A 24,127-nucleotide genomic window follows, 5' to 3' on the forward strand; every position below is an offset into this window, starting at 1 on the left:
CAGTGTTCCTTCGTCGATTCTGTAAAATAACAATGTTTATCGTAATTAAGTTAATATTCACCATAGAAAACCTTTATACAATTTGCAACCGACTTAAAAACTGACTGCCAGAAGTGGAATTTGTTGTTTCCAGTTCAAGTACTTGATCCTTTCTGGTCAGTGTCCACATGATGCATTTTCATGTTTGCCTTAGTGTGCTAATCGTAGTCTTTCAACTTGTACTTCCACAGGTTGGTTCGTCTTTGCCAGCTTCGGGAACATTCCCGTGCCATGAATCCATACTTCTTGCACATTGTCGTCCCTCATTTCAGAGTGTCTCGGGCACACTTTGGGCCAAGTGGATTTCAGGGACCCTCCCACAGTTGATCATACTATTGAGGGTGTTAGGTGGCAGGTTGTTGTACTGTGTTGATTAATTTACCAAAAGGCACAACATCCAAGCACTACTTCTGAAGGCTTTAGTCCCCTTTTTAACTGCAGTTTACCGAAGTTCTCGAAAGGTCAACAAGTGCCAAATATCACAGGTAAGGATAATTTGTCTAAAATTGTAGCCACAGTCAAATTAAAAAATTTATTTAATCTAAATATACTGTACATATATTCCTAACAGTCACCCAGTCATACTGAATGCAATCAATAAAACCCATGCAAGACCAATACTCTACCAGAAAATGAAGGGCTTGCATGGAAAGCAAATCTAGTGAAGTACAAAACTGAAAAATTACACATTTGCAACAAGAATAGTGCTGGAATCGAGAGGACTAAGCTATGAATACTGGTTAAGGGAGTTTAATCTTAAACCAACTTCTAGAGCAGAGGATGAACAAAGAACAGTTATAAATACAAGAGGTAACCTTCCATTCAAGAACAATATTCCTTCCATTAATGAAGGTTTACCTTTACCTAGGAAGGTAAAATCTTTCGTTTTACAAGAGGCAACAGTTATGAACTATACAAGCCACATGGACAGAAACAGGAAATGCATTTTCACCCATAGAGTCAAACCCATGGAAATGCTAGTTCAAAATCCAGTTGGAAAAAATCCTAAAGAATAATGGTGGGGGGAGCTTTGACAAACTGTCAGCTTCCTATTCCCATTGAGGGGACTGGATATATAATTGCCCTCAGGTTAATACAAGATATGTACTAAGACAGTATAAAAGGAAATTTGTGAAAGCTAGACGTGCAAATAAGTCCAAATGTCATAATACTCGCACTCCGAGTGTCAACAAATGGAAAGCAATGAAGACTTGAGAAGCTATCTCAAGCTACAATTTCCAACCCATATGTGACAAATGTTATCAGTGGGAGGGTTTAAATAAAACACAAGGAACAAGACTTATGATGGGCATAAAAAGCAAGTCTTCACTTCCTTATCACTGTTAGGTAAGCGCACTATGCCATACAGTGAGTTGGACTTTGAACGAGAGCAGTTTGTGAGCCAGCATATCTAATTTTTACCTCCAAGATAAACAACTTCAAGACAGTTACCACCACTTGAGAATTAGGGAATAATAGACACTTGTATAGATACTTTACCGTTATAAAAATTACAATACAGCACAATACTGGAATGTATTATTAAAACGTCACTGCCTATTAAAGGCAAACAGCAACTAACCTATCTTGAGGTTATCTTGAGATGATTTCGGGGCTTTTAGTGTCCCCGCGGCCCGGTCCTCGACCAGGCCTCCACCCCCAGGAAGCAGCCCGTGACAGCTGACTAACACCCAGGTACCTATTTTACTGCTAGGTAACAGGGGCATAGGGTGAAAGAAACTCTGCTCATTGTTTCTCGCCGGCGCCTGGGATCGAACCCAGGACCACAGGATCACAAGTCCCGCGTGCTGTCCGCTCGGCCGACCGGCTCCCCCAGGCCGACCTAGGCTGCAAGTCCTACATCAAGTCACATTAAGAAGATCTTTTCTGCCGTGTTACCTCTTAATATGTAATATTTTCGTACATTTTCTTTTGGATGTATTAAACTAGTTGCAAAGAGATTATGTCTGCCAGAAAAACTTGTCTGGTTAAGCCAGGAAGGATAGTCATTTTATATTCACCTTGCTTTATAAAGCCAATATGAAGAGGCCATATGATAAAGGCTGAGGAGTGAGGAAGCAGGAATAGTAGTGTGGGTAGATACTAAACTCTTGAAAAAAGCACATACAATTAACTGCACTGGGTTGTGGTACGGGGCCCTGACAGCCGAGTGGACAGCCTTTTGGATTCGTAGTCCTGAGGTTCTGGGCTCGATCCCCGGTGGAGGCGGAAACAAATGGGCAGAGTTTCTTTCACCCTGATGCCTATGTTCACCTAGCAGTAAATAGGTTCCTGGAGTTAGACAGCTGCTATGGGCTGCTGCTATTATATATTAGCGAGGTTAGGTTGGGTTGGATTAGGTTAGGTTCGTTATATTCATATTATGTATGTCCAAATAGTGTCGTGTCCTCTAGGGTTGTATCTGAATAGCACAGAAGCTAGTCACCCTGGAAATTTATGGTACAGGTTCTCTAATCAAAGAGATATTCCTTCTAATACTCTAATACAAATTCACACATAACATCCCTGATTATGTAATATTCATCCACTCTGGTCTAACGCCGTTAACACTACAATTACGAATTTAAATTTGAAAAGTATTTTGTGGGATTTTATTGACTAAAATAATGAAATTAAGGCGTATGATCATGTGGTGTTGAGGTCATGCAAGCAGTTTGCAGGTATTAGTGTAGTACAAGTCACTCTTAACACAAACTATCCGTTTATTACACTACAACCTATACTTAACTCAATCTTAAGACATGTATTGTTCTTGGCTTACCCATTAGTCCTCCACTGTTCAGTTTCCGTACGTAACTCTAGTATAAATAAAATACTACACCATAGCACCGTACCCAGAGCACAAACCTACGGACATATTAGGAAAATTATGTTCACAGAAAATAAGTAACATTATTTACCGTCTTCTTCACTGTGAAGTCTGGGTTAAGGAGACCGAGGGTGGCTTCACTCTTCGACATTTTCACAAGTTAGTTTATACTTGCAGGGAGAGATAGATGCGTGCTGCCTCTGGCCAGGTCGCCCCAAGAGTGCTGGAGATGATGAGGATGTTGTCTCTCCAGGAGGAGCTAAGACGGTCGCTCCTCAAGAGACAGTGCCAGACGCCGCCAGCACACTGCCATCTATTGACCGGCACCGTCTCTACCTCCCTCCACCGTTCTCTCTTAATGCACCAACGTGCTGCTTAACTAAGTACCGCCTTATCTACACAGTAATTTGCTTACCTAAATGAATTTTAGGGTACAATTCCTGCGCTAATTACGTGTCTGTATAAAATGTACTACCACCTACAGGATGGGTATGAGGTGCAATATAAATTAACTTATTAACTGGGCAACTAAAGTAACATGTATAATTTCTCCATAAACAATTATTATTGTTTATGAGCAGTAGGATAGCGTTTATAATTAATCTCTGAACAATGAATGTAAAGAGACTTATATAGTGTTATACTAAACAATTGCTCGAGTTCCACATACACACCCTGAGTTAACTGTACTTCAACTACTTATTAATTCTTAGAATAAGGGTTATGTGACTCAAAGTCAGTTCTTCAAACACAGATTCTTTGTTTAGTACATTTATTATGCCCCCCATCCCTTTACCCATCCCGTGGGCGGTAGTGAAAAATGTTAGAGGCACATATTATGGGCTCAGGAACTGAACTTCAACAAAATTAATTTAGCTAAGCAAAGTTATAGTCTTGATAGAGTACTTACAAAGTTGAATGAATTATTACAACAACAATGGGCTCGAGAACGACCAGAGCACAGTCTCAAAGCTAGGCAGCTTACATATAATAATAAAGCATTAATATTATTATTTATACAGAGAAATCACTCGAACGTGATATATATCAACGAGAAAATCCACTGGAGCTCTAAGGTGACTTAACCCGCTACTAACAGCTGGCAAGCAGGATGCAACCCCACAATAGTTCCCTATCTCCAGGGGTACCTGTTTACTACTAAGTGAACAGAGGCATTAGGTGAAAGGTTACAGCCTCAAGCTGAAGGACAGAAAACAGGAGATGCTTTTTACGCCCAATGGGTTATAAGCCCTTGGAAACTTTCCTACCCGCCGCAGCCGTAAATGGTCATAGCATTACCGCAGTTCAAAATCCAGTTGGAAAAAGTATTAGGAAAAATTAAGGACCTTTGAAAAGCCATCGGTTTCTTGTTCCCGACGTGGCCGTTAGATAGATAGTTGCCCTCGGGTAAATTCAGGTAATCCCCATAGAACCGCAACGGCAAGAGATACCGGTTTAAGTCGTTTTTCGAGCTGTGATAATGTCTGAATTGTGTAGATTCCTAAGTTACATTTCCATTTTGTTAGAATGCCATTTGGGTTAAATAAGTAATACAAAACGTGGAATTTTTGGGGTCTAACAGTACGTTCTTGTCCGTTTGACTAAATAGTTGCTATAAATATTATTTCAGGAGGCTGGACTGCGATAAATAATTATTGCAGTGTGCTGGCCCTGCAATAAATAATTATTTTATTTATTTATTTATTCCCTCTGGTTATATAACACCTGCAATAAATAATTATTGCAGTGTGCTGACTCTGCAATAAATAATTATTGCATACTAAATTAATGCATAAGGAAGAGGCTTGATAATGTGACTAATAACATTAAATCAATGAGGAGAGGCTTCACTATCACTTACAGTTATATACTCGTAATGGCTTGGCGTTTTTCCGTGAGTTTATATATATATATTTCGTCTTCCGTCAACAATGTTGACAAGGAGAAGTCGACTACTTGCGAGGAAAGGTCGACTAGGGGCGGACGCGAGCCATAAGATTTACAAGATTCCAATCAGGAGAAAAACCTCCAAGTGTCCCGAGAACAAATTGACACAAACTGGAGCACTTCCTCAGACATTCACGAATTTAGAAGGATTTTTTTTTTCCCCGCATTTCAGTAGTCCCACTAAATACTATTCATTTATTTTCCAGATTTGTATTTATTGATATATTTGTTAATTTTATTTCAGAGGAATTGGTGCTATTAGACCTTAACAATCTCTACTGAGCATTGGTTGCAATGTGCCAGTTATACAGTCTGACTTTGGTCATTTGTCCTTCAACCAGCGGGAGCGATGGGTCCACAGGAGTGTCGCAGGAGTCTGAGGGAAGGTAAAATAATAACAGGAGTCAAAAATATGAACGTCAATATGAAAAACCAATCTTTTGAAATCCATGATCATGAATTGTGGGGTTCAGTCCCTGAGCCCATTATGTGCCTCTGTAACCCTTTCCACTACCGCCCACAAGATGGGTATGGGGTGCATAATAAATTAACTAAACTAAAACTAACATGATCAATATTATTTAAAAAAATGACACTATGATTACAATTTTAAATATTTAACTTTTAAATACAACGTTAAGTATCTTTTTAATATATATAAAGTCTTTCCTTCAACAAATGATGGCGTCTTAATAATTTCAATAGGCTGCAAAGTGAAAAAGGTTGAAGATCTCTGCTGTACAGTATATAGTTGTTTGTGGTAGACTGGTTCTGACATATTGACAGCTACAGTCTGCATGTTCCCTCTGGTTAGTTTGTCTGCGGTTTCATTTCCATATATCCTTACGTGGTTATAAACCCAGTTAATATACATTTTTCTTCGTTATAATCACAAATTTTGAAAGTAGGCACACGCTGTGGTAAGTAAGTTTTCGTTGTTTGAAGGTTTATGGTTCTTAGGGTTGAAATGGCTATAAGATATTGTACTCCTGTTAGGCCCTATTTATATAATGCAGTTCAGTTTTGGTTATACTATATCATGGATATAAATTCTTTAGAAGCGTGCTTGCAAAGAGGACACAAGTAACTCCAAGTGTTAGGAACCTTCCTGCATATATAACACGGGTAACGTATCTGTGATATTATATGCTATATGGAACACTGGAGTGTGACAATGAAGACTAAATTTTAATATAATTCTGTATATTAAGTACAAGAATGCATAATAAATTAAACATGATGCAAACGTATATTATATATATAAATACTATACACTTTGTTTAGCAATATTTTAAAGATAAGATAAGATAAGATAAGATATTTATTCAGATAAAGGTACATAAATAGAAGATGAGTTACAAACATAAATGTTGGATTTATAGATAGAGCTATAAGGGGTAAAGAGTAAGATCAGTTAATCCATCAGGTAACCCTACTTTTCTGCGAATTAAAGCACTAAATAAAGAGTTACTTTCCAACATTCCAACAAGCCGCTACCTGGCCAAATACGAATTATATTTGTGAAACCAAGTTGCCATATCGAAAGATAGATCGCTCCACTTTCTTTGACACATTCACGTTTTCTATATTCATTCAGCTTTCAGCAGGTGGAGACATCTAGCGACGGGGAAGGGAGTCGCGGGCCGGTGCGTCGTCTGCTGGGTCAACGCGGGAAACGTCAGTGTGCTCTTGGCCGCTGTGACGTGTGGGGAGTGCTCGACCCTGCACCGGGAAGTTGCAAATAACATAAATGAATTCTGTGTTTGCGCTCGTAACATTCCGCGGATGATATTAGCAGTGATTAAACTTTATAGACATTGGATTATCGCTCTCTGTTCTGAAGTAATAGCAACCATGGCGGCTCAAAAGGTGAGAAATAGGGAGGGGAGAAACCTAGGATGAGGGTGGCACGCCATGGGAAGGCGTCCGTCCCCCTCTTGATATGTTCAGTGACTCACTAGGTCATAGGGTGAGGTGGTTCAGGCTCCTGGTGGTAGTAAAGGAGTGTCGGTTCTCTAGATATAACAGAATATAATAGTTGACAAGTGATGCCGGGCCTCAGGTTAAGAGATAATTACCAGATTAAGTGGGTTATGGTCGCAGCCTCCAGCTGTACAGCTTGGCGGCGACGCGTGCCGGCAGTGAGGTCCTCCTGTCTAATGCTCTCCCAGCTGCTGTCAGCATCACTCCTCCTGTCTAATGCTCTCCCAGCTGCTGTCAGCATCTCTTAGTGTAATAGACCTGCAAATAGCTCTTCATCTAAGCCTTACCACATTTACCCATCACAAATGGGATCCTCGGCTCCCGTCTCCCCGGTGCCAGCATATGGGGCAGTGAGGTGCTCCTGTTGGTCTCTGGCGGCACCGCAAGGAACGTGGCGGTGTAATTGTATCATTTGTTACTTGTTGTCTGTCTGTCTGTAGAGACAGTGTGACACCGAAGGTTAGAAAATTCCTCGCGAGCTGGTTGAATCTGTCGGCGTAATGTTAAGTTGTTAAATCTTATCTTTTATATGAGATTCGTTGTGTAGGCCTACTGGAAGCTGAATTAAGAGTTGGAATGTATGAATCTAGAAGCAAATTATTTTGTATTATATAATTATGTAATGGATGATGTGTAGATATCATAATAATAGTAAATACGCTCTTCAAATAGTAATTGCCTTCGTGTATCCATTGATAAACCAGATGATTTTGTATCTCATCACATATTCATCATATTCATGAGGGTCTCTCGTCTGATGTCGACCTGTATGTAGGTCAATTAAACAGAAGCAACACGGGACAAATAAAAAAAAAAACCTTCACACTTTATTACTTCATGTTTTTTTTATTGCCTAAGAGTCAGGTTGCCCATAGAGGCGTGTGTGACATGGGCCTCTATCAGCTGACGGGGTGTAGAGCCTCTTGGCCTTGTATCTGAGAACCTAGCTCTTAGAATTGTAGGGTTGAGCTTTAGCTCTTTGACTCTTAGATTTTTAGGCGTCGGTGGCTCCTGTCCCTTTAAACTTCTGTTTTTTTAAATTGTATATGAAGTTAGCCGTTACCATCCTTCCTAGCTCATTCCTCTAGGGATTACTGCCCCCCCCTCCACATTCTAGCTTTATATAATTTGTATAATTTTTATAATAAAAGTGAGGGTGCCATGACTGAGTTGAATATTCAAGCATGAGGAAATATATACCGAGTACAATGACAAATTCTGTACTGAGTACAATGCTCTGAAGGCATTAATGTTTTTGAAGGCTGTTTAAATTTTTACCACTTTCCATTGCCTCTAAGGTCATTTTCCAGACGTAGTAGGTACGTTCCTTTCGTTAGGTATTTCCCCTCCCCCCCACACACACCAGCTGTTGAGGTCCTCATGTCGTGTGCTTTGCTTCTCGGCCGATATCTGAAGGAATGCGGCTCCTCTGTTAGATAATTAATAGCTTGTAAACTAATTACTAGATTAGGCTCTAGTTCTAACCCAAATGGTTCGCCATTCATTACTGACACTATCATACAAATTCTCTTACAGCCTTTGCCTAATGTTTATTAGTTACTCAGATTAGTTGTCAATTGTTCGGTAGTTTTATAGTTAGAGCTGTAGCCTCTAGAGCAGCACAGTGTCAAATGCAGCTTTTGAATATGCATCTGGAGCCAGGCTCGACGGAACCAACATGTATATTTTCGCCTGCACTACATAGACATGTACCTGCTTATCTTCTCAGTGTGGCGCGCGCGTTTGTCTGTATGTATAATAGTATTCGTGATTAGGCAAGGATGGAATCATTTAAAATGCTGAAAATATATTTATGAAAACTGAAAGCTTTAGATGTTGAAGTATCCATATGTATATAAATTTGTCTATTTTTGCCGAGGAGCCAATTTCTTTTTATATTATGTCCTCCAGCATCAGTGACGAAATTAGTCTTCAAACTAGTTCCATCAAACCACTAATGCACCGCTCTCCTGGGCAAAGCTGTAAGCAAAGTCAAGCAACGCCTCACCAAGATGACTCATACCACAAGCCTCTATGTAGCATTTACAGCGAGCAACCCATGGCAGCCAGCCAACAAAATTATGATAATCATTCCATGAGATATGCGAGCACAGGCCGTCTTGCTCATCATACCACATCAATTTCATATCACAGTTCCAAAATTTATCTTCAGCAGCACCAAAGAATCTTGCCTAAATTTGTTTACCCATATCAGGCTTAGTATTTTTAAATCCTATAATATAAACTACTTACCTTACACAACACCTCGGTCCCATATGGCAGTGGGCACTATAAACACTGTCAAAACGCCTAACCAAAGCCTAATGTAGCATTCTCTCTAAGATGTAATTGTTAACATCTGTAATCTAGACCGCTTGTCTTATGTATGATCCTCTGTCCTTTGTAGCACTGAGCCATCATCACTGCACTAAGACCTTACGGTATTTGGTTTATTCGGATTCGGCAAAACTGTACATAAAAATTTGTCAGTAAAGATAATATACAGATGTTGTACCATTTTAACTCTGAAGCAAGAGACCGGAGGACAGATTACAAGCGAGAAAGTAAAAGCGGTCGTATTTTTCTTGTGGCGTATCTGGGATCTATTCCGCATCGTAATGTATCACAAGTTGAGCACATTGTACTTTCCCTTTGGGTTGAATGAAGAGCTGGGACACGAATGAAGAGTTGGGACACTGTCCTGTATGTGTGCTGGTGGATTTTCCCATCCCCATAAGGCATGATATTGAAATATATTTTTCTAAGTAATGGAAAACGTTGAATGTAGCTTAGGCTGATACGATGCCTAATAATGGTTTCCCTGGCAGCCTTGGGATACCTTGTGATCTTTTCAAGATTTTTGCTAGGCCTGTGCAAGATATGCATGCAGTATCTAGAAAACGACTCGTCTTAACTTGAAATCATCTACGTCACTTGTGAGATCCTAAATCTGAGCTTCATATTTGATATCGGGTAGTGTTGCTCTCTGAAAGTAATTTACAATAAAATTTACTACGAACCTTCGGAAAGAAAAAAATTAGGCTATGGCGTGGAGGGTTCAAGAGTTTTCACCTATCTCTTCCTTATTTGAGCACTGTTCATTTGAACTGTATTTACAATAATATTTCATATATTTTATTATCCATACAAAATATTATGAAATCCACCTAGGCCTATTACAGCACCCACCCATCATCTCTCAAACATCTCTCAACTTACTCTTATTCTGTTTATGTCCATATTATACAATATAGAAAAGTGGAGGACGGAACGTGGGGTAAATTTGTATTTTTAAGAATAATTCATCGCGTGCAGTATAAATTACACAAAAGAAAGATATAAGGGATCTAACACTTGGTTCTTTTTAGGCTTAATAAATCTGTATGATCTCTTAAGATACATTTCGCATTGTGAAGAAAATTACTCGTAGCCTCACAACAAAGCAAAAAGTGTTGTAATATATACAAATTCTGGGTTTACCGGATGGTTTCCCAGTCGGGGACAGAAGCCTTTTAGGTTAGCCAAACAACCGGGTACGTATTTACTGCTAGGTGAACAGAGGCATCAGGTGAAAAAAGAGACGTGCCCTAACATGTGTCTCACCCGGAGATCGAACCTGGGATCCTTGCCGGTTTGCCGACGATGCAATATACATATTGATGGGCCCGTGTAACGAGGCCCTACGTAGTTAAAAAAAAAAATACGGTATACAACCAACCTTAAGTTTATGGTGTATAACATTTATACCCGTTTTTATTAGAATACGATATATAGTACATACCGGTACATGCGTAATATAACTCACCCCCTTGATTGGCTTTGCTAGAAAATTATATAGCCTAGCTGTTATTAGTAGCTGTTGTAGTAGTATTAACGGCATCAATAGTAGCAGTAACGGCAATAATTTTGTTGAATATTAGTCACAAATAATTTCTCGTACAATTTATGGTTCAGAATGGTAGTGTAAGTTAGGGGTCGCGAGCAGGCCATTTGTCAGCCCTTGGGACAGCTGTGCTCTATGACCCGGCTACTGTCACTGCCCGCAGCCCCGCAGCCACGGGGGAGACTAAATAAATAAAGTTCTCTGTTCATTGGGAAGTTTGTTGGGCGATCCTCGTCGGCGCCTGGAAATGTGTTGCGGGGCGTCGACCCCTCTTGCATACAATTTAAATTAATCGATGGTAAGAACCTTAAAAGACAAAAGCTGTGAACGTCTTGTTCACACAGTGAACTGTGTGAACAATAGGTTTTGGTTCGGTGGGGGAAATGTTTTGTGTGCATTTGTGCGGGGGCCTCTAACGGAGTTGGGGTTGAGAAAAGGAGTGGACTTTACGATTATAATAATAATAATAATACGATAAAACGATCAACGGCTGTTCAATACTCTCCCAGCAAGGATAAGAAATATTGCCGGAACACAGGTGGACTCAACTGTTTCTTGCAGAAACAGTTAAGGTGGTTTCTGCAAGAAGTGCCGTACCAACCGGGATGTAGTGGATATGCGAGCCGCTCCAAGCAACAGCCTGTTGGACCAAGTTATCACACGTCAGACCTGGCCCTCAGGCAGGGTTTGTGGAGTAGAACCCTTTCCAGGTCTAAAATAGATAAAGGATTCAGTTTATTGGAACAACAACTTTCATATACAAGATGATTAAGCTGTATTCTAGGCTATGTAATTTTCTCGTATGAAATTCATGAGATTGTTGTAGTTAACAACGCGCTTTACTAATTGACACCGAACTGGTTACTAGTCGTGAAAAGTAGCATAATGAATGTTTGTTACACAGTAGCCTGGGAGACAGGAGAAGGTAGCCTAACGCGGCAGGATGCAAATGAGGGCAAAAAAGAAATAAGAACAGCTGGGGAGCTTGGCTTGGTAACAATGGACGTGTCGACACCCGTGGCAGTCTGCGGGCAGCGTGTCGACACCCATGACAGTGTAAGGAAAGGGGGTGTAAAATAACGAGCAAGCGAGATGGCAGGCGTTGGCACTAGGTACATCTCCTGTGCCAGGTATGACGGGCTCACCATAGCCCGTGCTGCTTGAAAATTTTTGTTCTGTGTAGCTGATTAAAAAATAACAACGTTGACACCAACATAAAAGGTAAGTTGAAGATAGGGGGGGTGCAGGTGATAGCATCTACAACGACAGACATTGCAGCCAAATTAGCGTGCAACAAAGATGAAGTTGAATTAGATCTAGGTATCCCCATCTCTGCTGTCAAAGCTGTATTGGTCCAAACACTCAGGTCTGATAGGAAAGAAATTACCGACTCCCAACGACCTGAAAGTACTAGTATAAAAAGCTATGATTTGTTCAGATCTGAAACCTATATCTATGGGCAGCACAAAACGTCCACCAGACTGTGCGACACAGTGGTTGCAAGGATCAGGTTGGGTTATCGTTACCTGTGGCTGCAGGTGACGGATCTCCCAATCCTTAGCATTCCAGTTGTAAACTCTGAGCAGGAGTTTATCACTGCTACCTTTATTCACTCTTGTGTTGATGATATCCTAAAAATGCATCCGGAGTCTGTCAGTGCAGACTGCTTATCACATGCCTCTGTATGACTAACCATCCTGTGTGATGGGGATTTTTTGGCATCACCTAGTTAGCTTTTTTGACACACTGTACTCCACTTCATATAGTCTAGGGTAGCTGCACTAATGCAGATGTACCTCATGTATTAATAAAAAAAAAGCATCAACAACTCGGAGCTGTTATACCCCAACCTGTCCTAACTTGCCTCCTACATATCCTGCATCCCACTAACCCTTCCGCACATACCCTAGCTCACACCTATACTCCCTTCCCCGGTAACATGGCCTCCGCCTCCCCCCCCCACCACCTCCGTAACTTCCTCCCTCCGTTACCCCCCCACCCATCCTCAGTTACCCCCCCCCCACCCATCCTCCGTTACCTCCCCCCCCACCCATCCTCCGTTACCCCCCCCACCCATCCTCCGTTACCCCCCCCCCCCCCCACCCATCCTCCGTTACCCCCCCACCCATCCTCCGATACTCCACTCCCACCCTCTGTAACCCCCCACTTCAGTAACTCCCCCTCCGTAACCCCCCACTTCAGTAACTCCCCCTCCGTATCCCCCCCACCCTCAGTAACTTCTCCCCACTTCAGTAACTTCTTTCTCTTACCATGCCTCCCACCTATCCTACATTTCAGTCTAGCAACGAATACACAAACAACCAGAAAAGGTGGGGGAAAATTCCGAGGTGGATGAGAAAAGATCGTAATATTTTATCAGGAGCGCGAAGTAGTGACAGTGCAGGTAGAACTGGGCGAATGGAGACAGAAGGTGGAGGAGAGAGAGGGGGAAAGGAAAGACGGGGAGAGGGTGGAGAGGGAGAGAGGAAAGACGGGGAGGGGGTGGAGAGGGAGAGAGGAAAGACGGGGAGGGGGTGGAGAGGGAGAGGAGCTGAAGCAGGATAAGCATTTAAGGAATTCGTGCGACTCACTGGACGCCTTCTGGATGAGATGGTTGGCACGCTCCTCTTCTGTCCTGAGGGTAACGCCACGCATGGCTCCCATCCCCGCTGTCCTGGCAACGGAAATACCTTTGTTTATTTTATTTTTTTGCAATCAAAGGCGAATGTTCTAGGAACAGCTTTAGAGTTCTTGTTTAAGGGAATTGTTAAGCGTTCTTGCAGCTTCACAACCGTGCATGTTGAATAGGCTGGAATCCATGCTGCATGCAACAATAGCCTTTCTGGAGGTTGCCGTGTGAATCTTGGCGTCCAGCTGGGCTGCTAGGGGAGTTGTTGTTTAAGATTCGCTACCTGAAACAAAAAGTTCCAAGTAACACGGGCTATGGTGAGCCCGTAGTGGACTTGCTTGGGGAGAAAATTCCTAGAATCACCAGTAAACTATGCAAGATGGAAAAATACTATTCTAATTAAGAATTAAATGACGTATAGTAGCTATGTAAGTAAGATCAACGTAAAGGAAGTCAATAACGATAATAATAAAGAATTCAAAATAAACTGCAAAAAATAACGAGACAAGACGCAAAGATGCGATTAATGAAGAATAATATTCATGAACTTTGTTCGAGAATTGTATATGGTTTGAGAGAAGAGAGGATTTTTTTTTTGAAATTTGAGAATTTCTTATTATTATTAACATCTTTATTAACAAATTGGAACTTGAACTAGGTTTGGACATGCATTTTTTTTTAACTACAAAAGTCCAAGAAATTAGGTTCGTCACTTCTCCTCGATACCTGCTTGATGGGGTTCTGGGAGTTCTTCTATTCCCCCAAGCCGTCTTGTGAGAGCTTGGTCCAACAGGCTGTTGCTTGGAGCGGCCCGCAGGCCCACAGATCCATCCACCAAAGCCCGGTTGGTCTGGCACTTCTTAGAGAAAATTATCTAGCCCATTATCATACCTTCTTTTTGCCTTTCCTGCAGCGTGGTGTGTATTTTTCTCAGCCGTTCATTGTAGTTGCCCAGTTGTACCATAAACTTTGTTGCATATCGCTGGACTTTTTCTTATTGTTGAGGTTGTTACGGTTAGTTTGTTCCACTGAATGCTGAGGTTATGGATTTGACGAGGCTTATCCGTTGTGGTTATGACAAATGTCATTAACGTGTTGTGGTTATGACGAAACTCGTTTGTGTGTGTGCTGGGGTTGTGATCATGACCAGTTTTGTTTGTTAGGAGTCAGGACGGATAACACTTTACAGTTAATGGCTTACAGCTAACTACAATAGCCCTAATGTAACCAGAAGCGTATGAACCCAAGCGACCCACTTAACCTAACCTACCGATGCATAGAAAACGCGGATATTTGCTAAACACTATTTTTCACTGCACTCTGAACCTTGGGGACTACAACGTACAATTTGTACACACCTGACTTTGTTGTACACCGTGCTCATTCGCTGTCTGAATCTTTGATTGTTCTTACTTCAGATTCAGACATCTACATTCTGGTAGAAATCCTATGAACTTTAGCTAACTTATTTGTGTTGTGACTTGTTGAGAGTTCTATGCTGGTGGTATATAGGCTACTGAAGAATTGATCTTACATAGGCTATATAGTGAACAATATAGCTTACTTCTCTGTGCTCATGTTCTTGAATGTAATCCTTGCTATTTCCAACCCTAAGTGTGCATGCACGTGCACGTTTGCTATGAGTTTCATCGACAGTAGTCTTCCTGTCTAAAAAATCATATTTTCAATGGCTGATCACCTAAGACGTGATCCAAGAGATATTTAACCAAATCTTCGAGGACTCACACATTCTCTCGTACCAAATTCAGGACAGTCCAACGTTACAATTCCAGGATTTGTTGCCGTAAATGTCATATAAACTAAATAACGAGTAACTAGCATTTTTCGGAGAGCATGAATGTCTCCCTATTCAGTATTCGCTATTTTTTATTCCTGGTGGGTCGCTGGCATGGACGCGAAATGTTTGAGTGAGTAGTTGATTAATGGATGATTAAAAATAAATCCAGGTTGTGTTTTTTGAGGTGGCCTGACCTATGGTCTGCTTAATAACAGCTGATGTTTCAGTGCCCTAGAGTTCCTGTCTATTATTGTTACAAATGCAGATGTACCTAAATGTGTTAATAAAATAAATATTCACTCTTTATTCACAGCCTCTAGTTCAAGTTCAAGTATGTTTATTGAGATAAGCAATAAATACATCTCAAAGAGGTAGAGTAGCTTAGGCTATTTCTACCCCCCTACCACAGCCTCTAGCATCCTCGTCTAGTAATTTGTTTGCTGTTCTTACTGGTTTAATTACCTTATTTGTCTAGAACTAATGAATAAAATAAATATAAATGTAATAATTTCCCTTGTAAATTAATGTAAATATAATCTCCAATATTGTAAATCATTTAAAGAAAAATAAATATAACATTTAGGGGTTTAAAGTTCATGTTCTGTGATAATGAAACATTTGTTTACTGAGAATTATACTACTGTATATGTAATATAGTATTGCCTTGTACAATTTAATATATATATGATAGTAAATAAAGATAAAAAAACTAATGCAGTTACCGGCGAGGTCCGTCCCATGTGCCAGGGGCTGTGCTAGACGTCTGGTGAGTCACTTCCGTGCGCCTGAGAGTTAAATAGACGGCATCATCCTCGTACGCCAACACCCCCTCGCTGCCACCACCACCACCGACGCTCTTAACCTCCCCCCGTTCCTTCCCTGCACGCACGCTGGCAGGCGCCTCCTCTCACTTCCTTGCGACTCTTTTTAATTCGTTGTTGGCAGAGCAGAAGGCAGCAAGAATAGGGGTGTGCAAGGGGACGGCAACATGCGGTGCCGCCCTATACCAAGAACTGGGGCTTGTGACTCAATGTGTACAGTTGAGGACTGACTTAGCCTAACCGCTTACCCTAACCACGTGGTGTACTATACCATACTACCACCCAGACGTGCCATGTGGGGGCTCTCTCCCTCACCACCTACACACGCCCCTCCCTGTCTGTCGTGGTAGTGAAATGTTAGAGCCGAGACCATTCTCAGAATGCGGATCGATACACCGATTATATGAATGTAGAAGTAACTCTGTTTGAATATATAGTAAATATAGAGTAATTTAAGTAATAAACATATATGATTAACGTCTCCTATAAGGAACGAGTTTGTTATCGTTGTTTCCGCCCTCCTCCTCGTTTCATTACATTAAAGACGTCTATTAATTTTTCATTACGCAGATCCCATTATTGTGTTCATGTAGTGCGTTGCTATTCTGACTCCGTTAGCCTAATGTTTGTATGGTGGCAGCCTCAACAATCTTTCTAGCTTGAAAGATTTTTCGTGGGCATAAAACAGCCCTTTGGCTCGTCAATGTATTCAGCAGGTTCCATCTAAATCGCATAGGCCTGGCTATGGTCATTTACATTTGGAAGTCGGTTCTTGTCCACCGTATCTACAACTAATAGTATTTAATTGGCTTTTGGCCAATTAATTGGCCTGATTATATATCCCTATATAATCAGATATAATATATATATCCCTATATAATTTATATATAATAATATATATAATAATTAATTGGCCTGATTATGTGCCGTCTGTGGTGTGAACAGTAGTATTTCCTCATAGCTCGTGTGTGTTTAGGCTTATCTGTCTGCCAGAAAGGAGTTCTAGCTTCTATGTTCTGCCTCTTAACTATTTGGAACCTGGTGTAATTATTCTTCCCTCCTTAATAGGCCTGATTTTATTGTAGACCTCTACCTACTTTTACTGCTCTGAATGGAAGTGATCTGTAGCGTACTTAGACGCTTGGGCGCGTCTAAGTACTCTTTTGATGCCTGTTCATTTAGCAGTAAATATGCCGTTGTTGTTTCAAGTCTGTTAGGCTTCATGTTCCCTATAATATGAAACCGACTCCACGCCTAGGCTTATTCCACTTGCCTACAAGCGGAATAAGCCTTGCACCTGACTATTTCCAACATTCACCAAGTGCCCCTTCATTCACTTTCCCTCATGCGGAATTGTGTAATGTTCATTTGGACTTGTTCGATCTTCTTGTGCTTTACAAGGTGGGGTTTCCAGGTGTGTTGGACCCTGACTTTTCGAATAGTACATCGCAATTTGACATATAAATCTCCTAAGGCAAAAAAAACTGGCGTACTAAAAATTACAAAGGCTCACGAAATGAACGTGATGTTCTGTTTTCTATTTGTGAGTCCTCGGTTAGATTAGGTTCCGGGAATTTAGTACACCAGTTTAGTGACGTTGGGAACGCTCGAGAAGACTTGTGGATAGCCTACTCTAGAACTGGTCTGCATAGCCTAGTATTCTGAATGACGTCTGTTCAAAAGGCCTCAGCATTCAACTATGGTAATGTCCACCCCTTGAGCATGTGTGCTGTGTGGGGGGGGGGGCATTTCTGTTGGACCTCTTCCCCCCCCCCAACCTTACACTTAAACCCATTAATATTTCCCCTCCACTCATCCCCACTCCAATTCTACACCACGCTTCCTACCCCATATCATTTTACCTTCTCCTCCACTTCCCGGCACCCTCTCTCACTCACTCCTCGGCACCCTCTCTCTCTCTCACTCCCCGGCACCCTCTCTCACTCACTCCTCGGCACTCCCTCTCTCTCTCTCTCTCTCTCACTCCCCCGGCACCCCCCTCTCTCTCTCACTCCCCCGGCACCCCCCCTCTCTCTCTCACTCCCCCGGCACCCCCTCTCTCTCTCCCACTCCCCCGGCACCCCCTCTCTCTCTCTCACTCCCCGGCACCCCTCTCTCTCTCTCTCACTCCCCGGCACCCCCTCTCTCTCTCTCACTCCCCGGCACCCCCTCTCTCTCTCACTCCCCGGCACCCCCTCTCTCTCTCTCTCACTCCCCCGGCACCCTCTCTCTCTCTCTCTCGCTTCCCGGCATCCTCTCTCTCTCTCGCTTCCCGGCATCCTCTCTCTCTCTCTCTCGCTTCCCGGCATCCTCTCTCTCTCTCTCTCGCTTCCCGGCATCCTCTCTCTCTCGCTTCCCGGCATCCTCTCTCTCTCTCGCTTCCCGGCATCCTCTCTCTCTCTCTCTCTCTCTCTCGCTTCCCGGCATCCTCTCTCTCTCTCTCGCTTCCCGGCATCCTCTCCTCTCTCTCTCGCTTCCCGGCATCCTCTCTCTCTCTCTCTCGCTTCCCGGCATCCTCTCTCTCTCTCTCTCGCTTCCCGGCATCCTCTCTCTCTCTCTCTCGCTTCCCGGCATCCTCTCTCTCTCTCTCTCGCTTCCCGGCATCCTCTCTCTCTCTCTCTCTCGCTTCCCGGCATCCTCTCTCTCTCTCTCTCTCGCTTCCCGGCATCCTCTCTCTCTCGCTTCCCGGCATCCTCTCTCTCTCTCCTCGCTTCCCGGCATCCTCTCTCTCTCTCTCGCTTCCCGGCATCCTCTCTCTCTCTCTCGCTTCCGCATCCTCTCTCTCCTCTCTCGCTTCCCGGCATCCTCTCTCTCTCTCTCTCTCTCTCTGCTTCCGGCATCCTCTCTCTCTCTCTCTCTCTCTCTCTCTCGCTTCCCGGCATCCTCTCTCTCTCTCTCGCTTCCCGGCATCCTCTCTCTCTCTCTCGCTTCCCGGCATCCTCTCTCTCTCTCTCGCTTCCCGGCATCCTCTCTCTCTCTCTCTCGCTTCCCGGCATCCTCTCTCTCTCTCTCTCTCGCTTCCCGGCATCCTCTCTCTCTCTCTCTCTCTCTCTCTCTCTCTCTCTCTCTCTCTCTCTCTCTCTCTCTCTCGCTTCCCGGCATCCTCTCTCTCTCTCTCTCTCTCTCGCTTCCCGGCATCCTCTCTCTCTCTCTCTCTCTCTCTCTCCTCTCTCTCTCTCTCTCTCTCTCCTCCTCTCTCTCTCTCTCTCTCTCTGTCTCTCTCTCTCTCTCTCTCTCTCTCTCTCTCTCTCTCTCTCTCTCTGTCTCTCTCTCTCTCTCGCTTCCCGGCACCCTCCCTCTCCCTCTCTCGCTTCCCGGCACCCTCTCTCACTTCCCGGCACCCTCCCTCACTCACTCCTCGGCACCCTTTCTTCACACTCCAATGCTAGGCTGCCCACTTCCCCTCTACTCTTCACGACGTACGGCTTATTTTTTTTAAATTCGTCCCCGTTGCTTTTCCCCTTATTCCCCACTCCCAAGTTTCTCATTCCCTCTCCCCTACCCTCCTCCATTCCCTTAGAGCCCTCCATTCAGTCATCCATCTTTCCTTTATCCTCGTGCGTTCTCCCTATTGTGCTAAATTCATTTTGTGTGTTTCTCCGTTCCTGCTACCTTCCCCTAATTTTTCCGTTCTTTTCTTCTGCCCCTATTTTTTCATTATTTATATTCATTTCTCCAGGAATGTGGCATCTTATGTTCTATCTAGCGATCAAAATCTAGCACACGTATTTGAATTGCCATCTCGTATATTTTCTTTTGAGGAAATGGTGCTTTTCTTCTGACCTTTCGTCAAACGCTTTTTCGTAATGAAAAGGATTTTAATTATACAACGGGTTGCATGTACAAGATAGTGAGGATTCTCATCTTGCATCTAACATGCAGCGAAGTACTGGACTTTCATACCTGTTTTAATCTTGGATATATGCAGTCCTACATACTTTAGGGCTCAAGCCCTTCGTATGTTAATAATTTGTTTTCCTAATGAACAAATTAGGACTAATAGAAAGCTTAGGCTTTCTATTAGTCTGAGGTAGAATCTTAGACAAATTCTTAGACGCGTACTAATAAATTTGGACTGGTTAAGTACTGATGTGGGATCGATAGTTCTTCGGACAGGGAGCAAGCCAAGGCGCTCCGGAGGCCTCTTGCAGGTTGTAAACTCGTTGACTAGTTGTGGCGACAGATTCTGGTCACGTTCGTATGACGTTTTGCTAATGCCTTGTAGCGAAAGTTTCGAACGGAATGCCAGAACAGTTTTGTTGTACCGCCTTCAATTCTTTATTTTGTTATTGTCGAATTGTCGTTTTTACTTTTATTAGCATAACTTACATTCGTAGTGGATTCCTAAATTTATTTAATGTTGACTTTGCAATCGTTTTCAACTCGTGTGCTATAACTGTACACAACTTTCAGTTTGGTTTTCACATTTACACCCGTCCCGAAGCGTCACATTAGTTACTTAAGATTTTTTGACTACTGCCACTGAGCCCAAGACTTCCATTTGGGTGTGGGCCACAAGAGACTGTGGTTGTTCCTAGCTAAATTCAGTAGACTTTTATTACCACTGCTACCTTATTCAATCTTGTGTTGATGATATCCTCAAAATGCATCCGGAGTCTGCCAGTGCAGACTGCTTATCACATGCCTCTGTATGACTAACCATCCTGTGTGATGGGGATTTTTTAGCATCACCTAGTTAGCTTTTTTTTTTTTTTGACACACTGCATTCCACTTCATATAGTCTAGGGTAGCTGCACTAATGCAGATGTACCTCATATTTTAATAAAAAAAAAATTGTAATATTTTTTTAGATTGAGATAGGTGGATGTTGAGGAAGATGAGGGGGACAGGCGAGAGACTGGGGAAGAATAGGCGAGAGAGAGAGAGAGAGAGGGGGGGGAAGGACAGGTTGAAAGAGCCGGAAGGATAAGGTGAGAGAGCGATAAGGATGGGTGAGAGGGTGGATGATGGGAAGAGATGGGGAGAGGGGTTAGATGGGGGGAACGGGGATGGGAGAGGGGAAAGAGAGACCCGGGTACAGCCGGGTGCTCCATCTATTACTTAATGAAAGTAACTGAAAACACAAGCACAACAAAGCATTTAATTTTGACATGACATGACAAAAAAATCATTTTAATGTGGCTTCACCGTCACACCTCGTCAATCTCACTCATTAAACACTGAATAGTTGAATCAAATGAATGAACCCTGAATAAATCCAACTAGGCAATTACTCTCAACCGGTATTAATTATTGCAATGCATACAAACATCACTCAAAATTGATGAATATAATATTGATACATATAGTGACTTTTTGTTCCGGGATACATATTTATATTTTGGTCCCAGTATGAATGACTGGTAGGAATAGTCGCTGTATGACGTGTATGGGTGATGATGTGGAGATGTAGGTTGATGAGTGGGATGGGTAGCCTAGCAGGTTGGGTGGTGGATTCGAGTAGGACTGGAGGGGATGGCTGAATTGAGGTAGTGTGGGGGGGGGGGATGAGGTAGGAAGGCTAGTGTTGGGATGGGGAAAGTTGGGCGCGGAAGAGGCGTGTGCAGTAGCCTATATCTCAAAAGTTTTAATATGCAGCTCTATGCACAATAATCGAGGAGCTATTTTATTTTCCCAGTTGAAGGCTACGTATTCTTGCTGTGAAGATTCCGTGTGTGGGAAGGGGGGGGGGTGTAAATGTAAACTGATTGTGGATAAGATTTGCCATGAAACTTGTCAAGTCTTAATAAAATGAATGACAAAATCGTGAATAAGCACTTTTCCACGTGTTTTCAAGAGAACTTGAGAGAGAAGGGTTCACTCTTGCTGCAGGAAGGTGGTGCCACATGGCTTGCTTCCAGAATCGGTTATGGAATGGGCTGCAGATTCGTTCCTTGGCGCCACGAAGTCCTCTGGCGCCAAGGAACGAATCGTGAGGGAACAAGGATTACGATATTTGTCAGAATTTACTCGCGCTTCTCGGAAGAAACTTCACATTTGACAACATATGCGAGACTGCAATAATTGCTTAGTAGTTAGGGCGATTTTAGGTACGAGAGATCGTTACTTGACTTCATACACATTTCTTGTCAGTTTGATTATGGTTGATTTACAGATTTCTCTTAGCCTAGTGGTTGCATCATTTGCATTTTTACCTCCTTCTGTTACTACCTTACCCTTTACTTTACCTTGTTGACACTCCCTTTCCTGCCTTGGTTCTCTAATTTCACATCATCTGCTAATCTAAGCCACACTTGGGGGGTGGTGGTGGGGAGGGGGGTGGAGGTGTTATTCAGTTGTACCAGCCACATTGTATACCTACTTTATCCAGTGTTGGTGTCGGAGGTTACTACTCCCTTGACCGGTCTCTTGACAAAGCCTGGTTGACGGCCTGAGCAGTCACACTATTGGTACTTGCAACTCGCGATCCAGTGAAGTTGAATCGGACATCCAACTTCTTGCTACCTTAACCTTAAAGAAGACAGTCTCACCTCTGTGGCCGTACTCTCGGCAACTGGACCTACATTTACAGTGGTAAATGTGTCATAGCTCGGTTGTCGGGTACCCAGCGTAGGTGTTTATCAACTTTTTTTCTTCTGACAGCTAGGGGTCAATTAGTAATTTCCTTTATATCTAGAGACAGGCTTAGTGTATCGATAAGTCATGATTATGGAGCCATCTCCTACACTTAACTTTTAAGGGACAGTTTTACACATTCTAACATGCTTCCTGGTCCCTCAAGGATGTCTTCCAACGACATCCTTGTACCCGTTGGTGTGACCGTCAAATTTAATGAATTTTTTAAACAGTAATAATAAGTGTCTCAGCCTGGCAATGTCTTGCATAAACAACCCTGGACCAACATCTTAACAGACACAAGAATATTCCGTCGGAGTGCCTCGATGGCGTGAGTAAAGCGGCTGGTGGCGACCTATCAATAATTATTTTTTGTGCTTATTTTTGAGTGCTTAGCATGTCTCAGATGATGATGGACCAGGACTTCGCCGCAACACAGTGCTCTTCTATGTTAGTGAAGGGTTTTGTTGGAAACGGTTTTGTATATGTGAACAGTAGATTATCATATGGGATAGCGATGCAGGCAGCAATTTTTTGAGGTAAATGTATTTTCATAAAGGCGTTGGCTGATAGGAATTTATGGATACATTGTGTTGCTCTTACTAGTGATGAAAGTGGTGGGATGATGATAAATGGTGGTAGTGGTGAGTAGTGGCAGTGGGTGGTATTTTTATTACATTATTTTCTACCACAGTCGTGGTTACACATTTACATTGGTAACCAGCATATATATTTTTTTATTGTCCACCATAGATAGGGTTAGATATCTGTTAGACATATAATTCATTGATTTATTGAACAATCGACAACAGAAACTTATTATAGTGCTTTTAAGGTTCTAACCTACATACATTTATGTCTGTCCTACATTAACAGTGTTCGAGGTCTGTTTGTATACACATAATGTGATTAAAATTCGTTTACAAAAGTGAAATGCAATTCTGACAAGCATACACATATAAGAAAAACATACACAAATATTATGTCTCCTAATTTGACAGGATAAAATAGCTGCTATAGAAGCTAGTGTGTTATATGTAAGTCTTGTACATATTCCTGTATAGACATTCAGGGCTGAAGTATATATATGTGTGTGTGAGTATGAATACTCCCTATGTGTACTTACCTATTTCGTGCCTCAGGGATAGAATTTTAGTTCTTGAGCATTTAACCACAGAGGGTGGTTAAGATGCTTTTACAAGATCAAGTTTTAGCTACATCACACACATTACATGACTGATACATTACACAGCCGAAAGAAGACACTCACCTCTGTGGCCGTACTCTCGTCACAATTATCGCCTGTTGGGTTTAGCAGCGTAACGTTGTCTGGTGGCTTGTAGGACGTTAGGATAGTATTAAACTGCCATACTGTTTCCTACGAGATAATCCTCATTTCCAAAGAACAACGAAAGTTATCACTAAATTTCCACACTGTTCCCCTTCCTATGTTTGTGGACCTGGTAGAGAACTCGTTGTTTGTTTTAGGCTTCGTGCGTTTGTGAATATCCACATAAGGATCTCGGTGGTTATATATTTATTTAATTGCCTCTTAAACTTCTCGGCACTTCACTCCCAAGGATACGGATACCTCTGGCATTCAGAATACCTTCCTTGAAGC

The 24,127-nt window shown here is 42.4% G+C and overlaps 2 protein-coding genes across 3 annotated transcripts in view; one reads left to right on the forward strand and one right to left on the reverse strand.

Annotated features, from left to right (window-relative positions):
• CREG (Cellular Repressor of E1A-stimulated Genes) overlaps positions 1 to 3,151 on the reverse strand; it is a 14,118-nt gene extending 10,967 nt beyond the window's left edge. Inside the window, exons 1-2 of the mRNA XM_045743565.2 lie at positions 2,961 to 3,151; positions 1 to 19 (exon numbers count right to left, since the gene is read on the reverse strand). The exon at positions 1 to 19 is cut by the window's left edge and continues 71 nt beyond it. Coding sequence (XP_045599521.1) covers positions 1 to 19; positions 2,961 to 3,020 — 79 coding nt within the window. The 5' untranslated portion in view covers positions 3,021 to 3,151. The remainder of the gene's footprint in view (positions 20 to 2,960) is intronic.
• A 3,345-nt stretch (positions 3,152 to 6,496) lies between these two features.
• Positions 6,497 to 24,127, forward strand: part of LOC123758831 (FYVE, RhoGEF and PH domain-containing protein 2) — a 231,117-nt gene continuing 213,486 nt past the window's right edge. The window contains exon 1 of one of the 2 annotated variants that reach the window (XM_069334608.1): positions 6,497 to 6,685. The gene's annotated coding sequence lies outside the window, so the exon portion shown is untranslated. The remainder of the gene's footprint in view (positions 6,686 to 24,127) is intronic. The other variant, XM_069334606.1, reaches the window with a different exon arrangement.

Source organism: Procambarus clarkii, chromosome 31 (genome assembly GCF_040958095.1).
Source record: "Procambarus clarkii isolate CNS0578487 chromosome 31, FALCON_Pclarkii_2.0, whole genome shotgun sequence".
Taxonomy (NCBI): domain Eukaryota; kingdom Metazoa; phylum Arthropoda; class Malacostraca; order Decapoda; family Cambaridae; genus Procambarus; species Procambarus clarkii.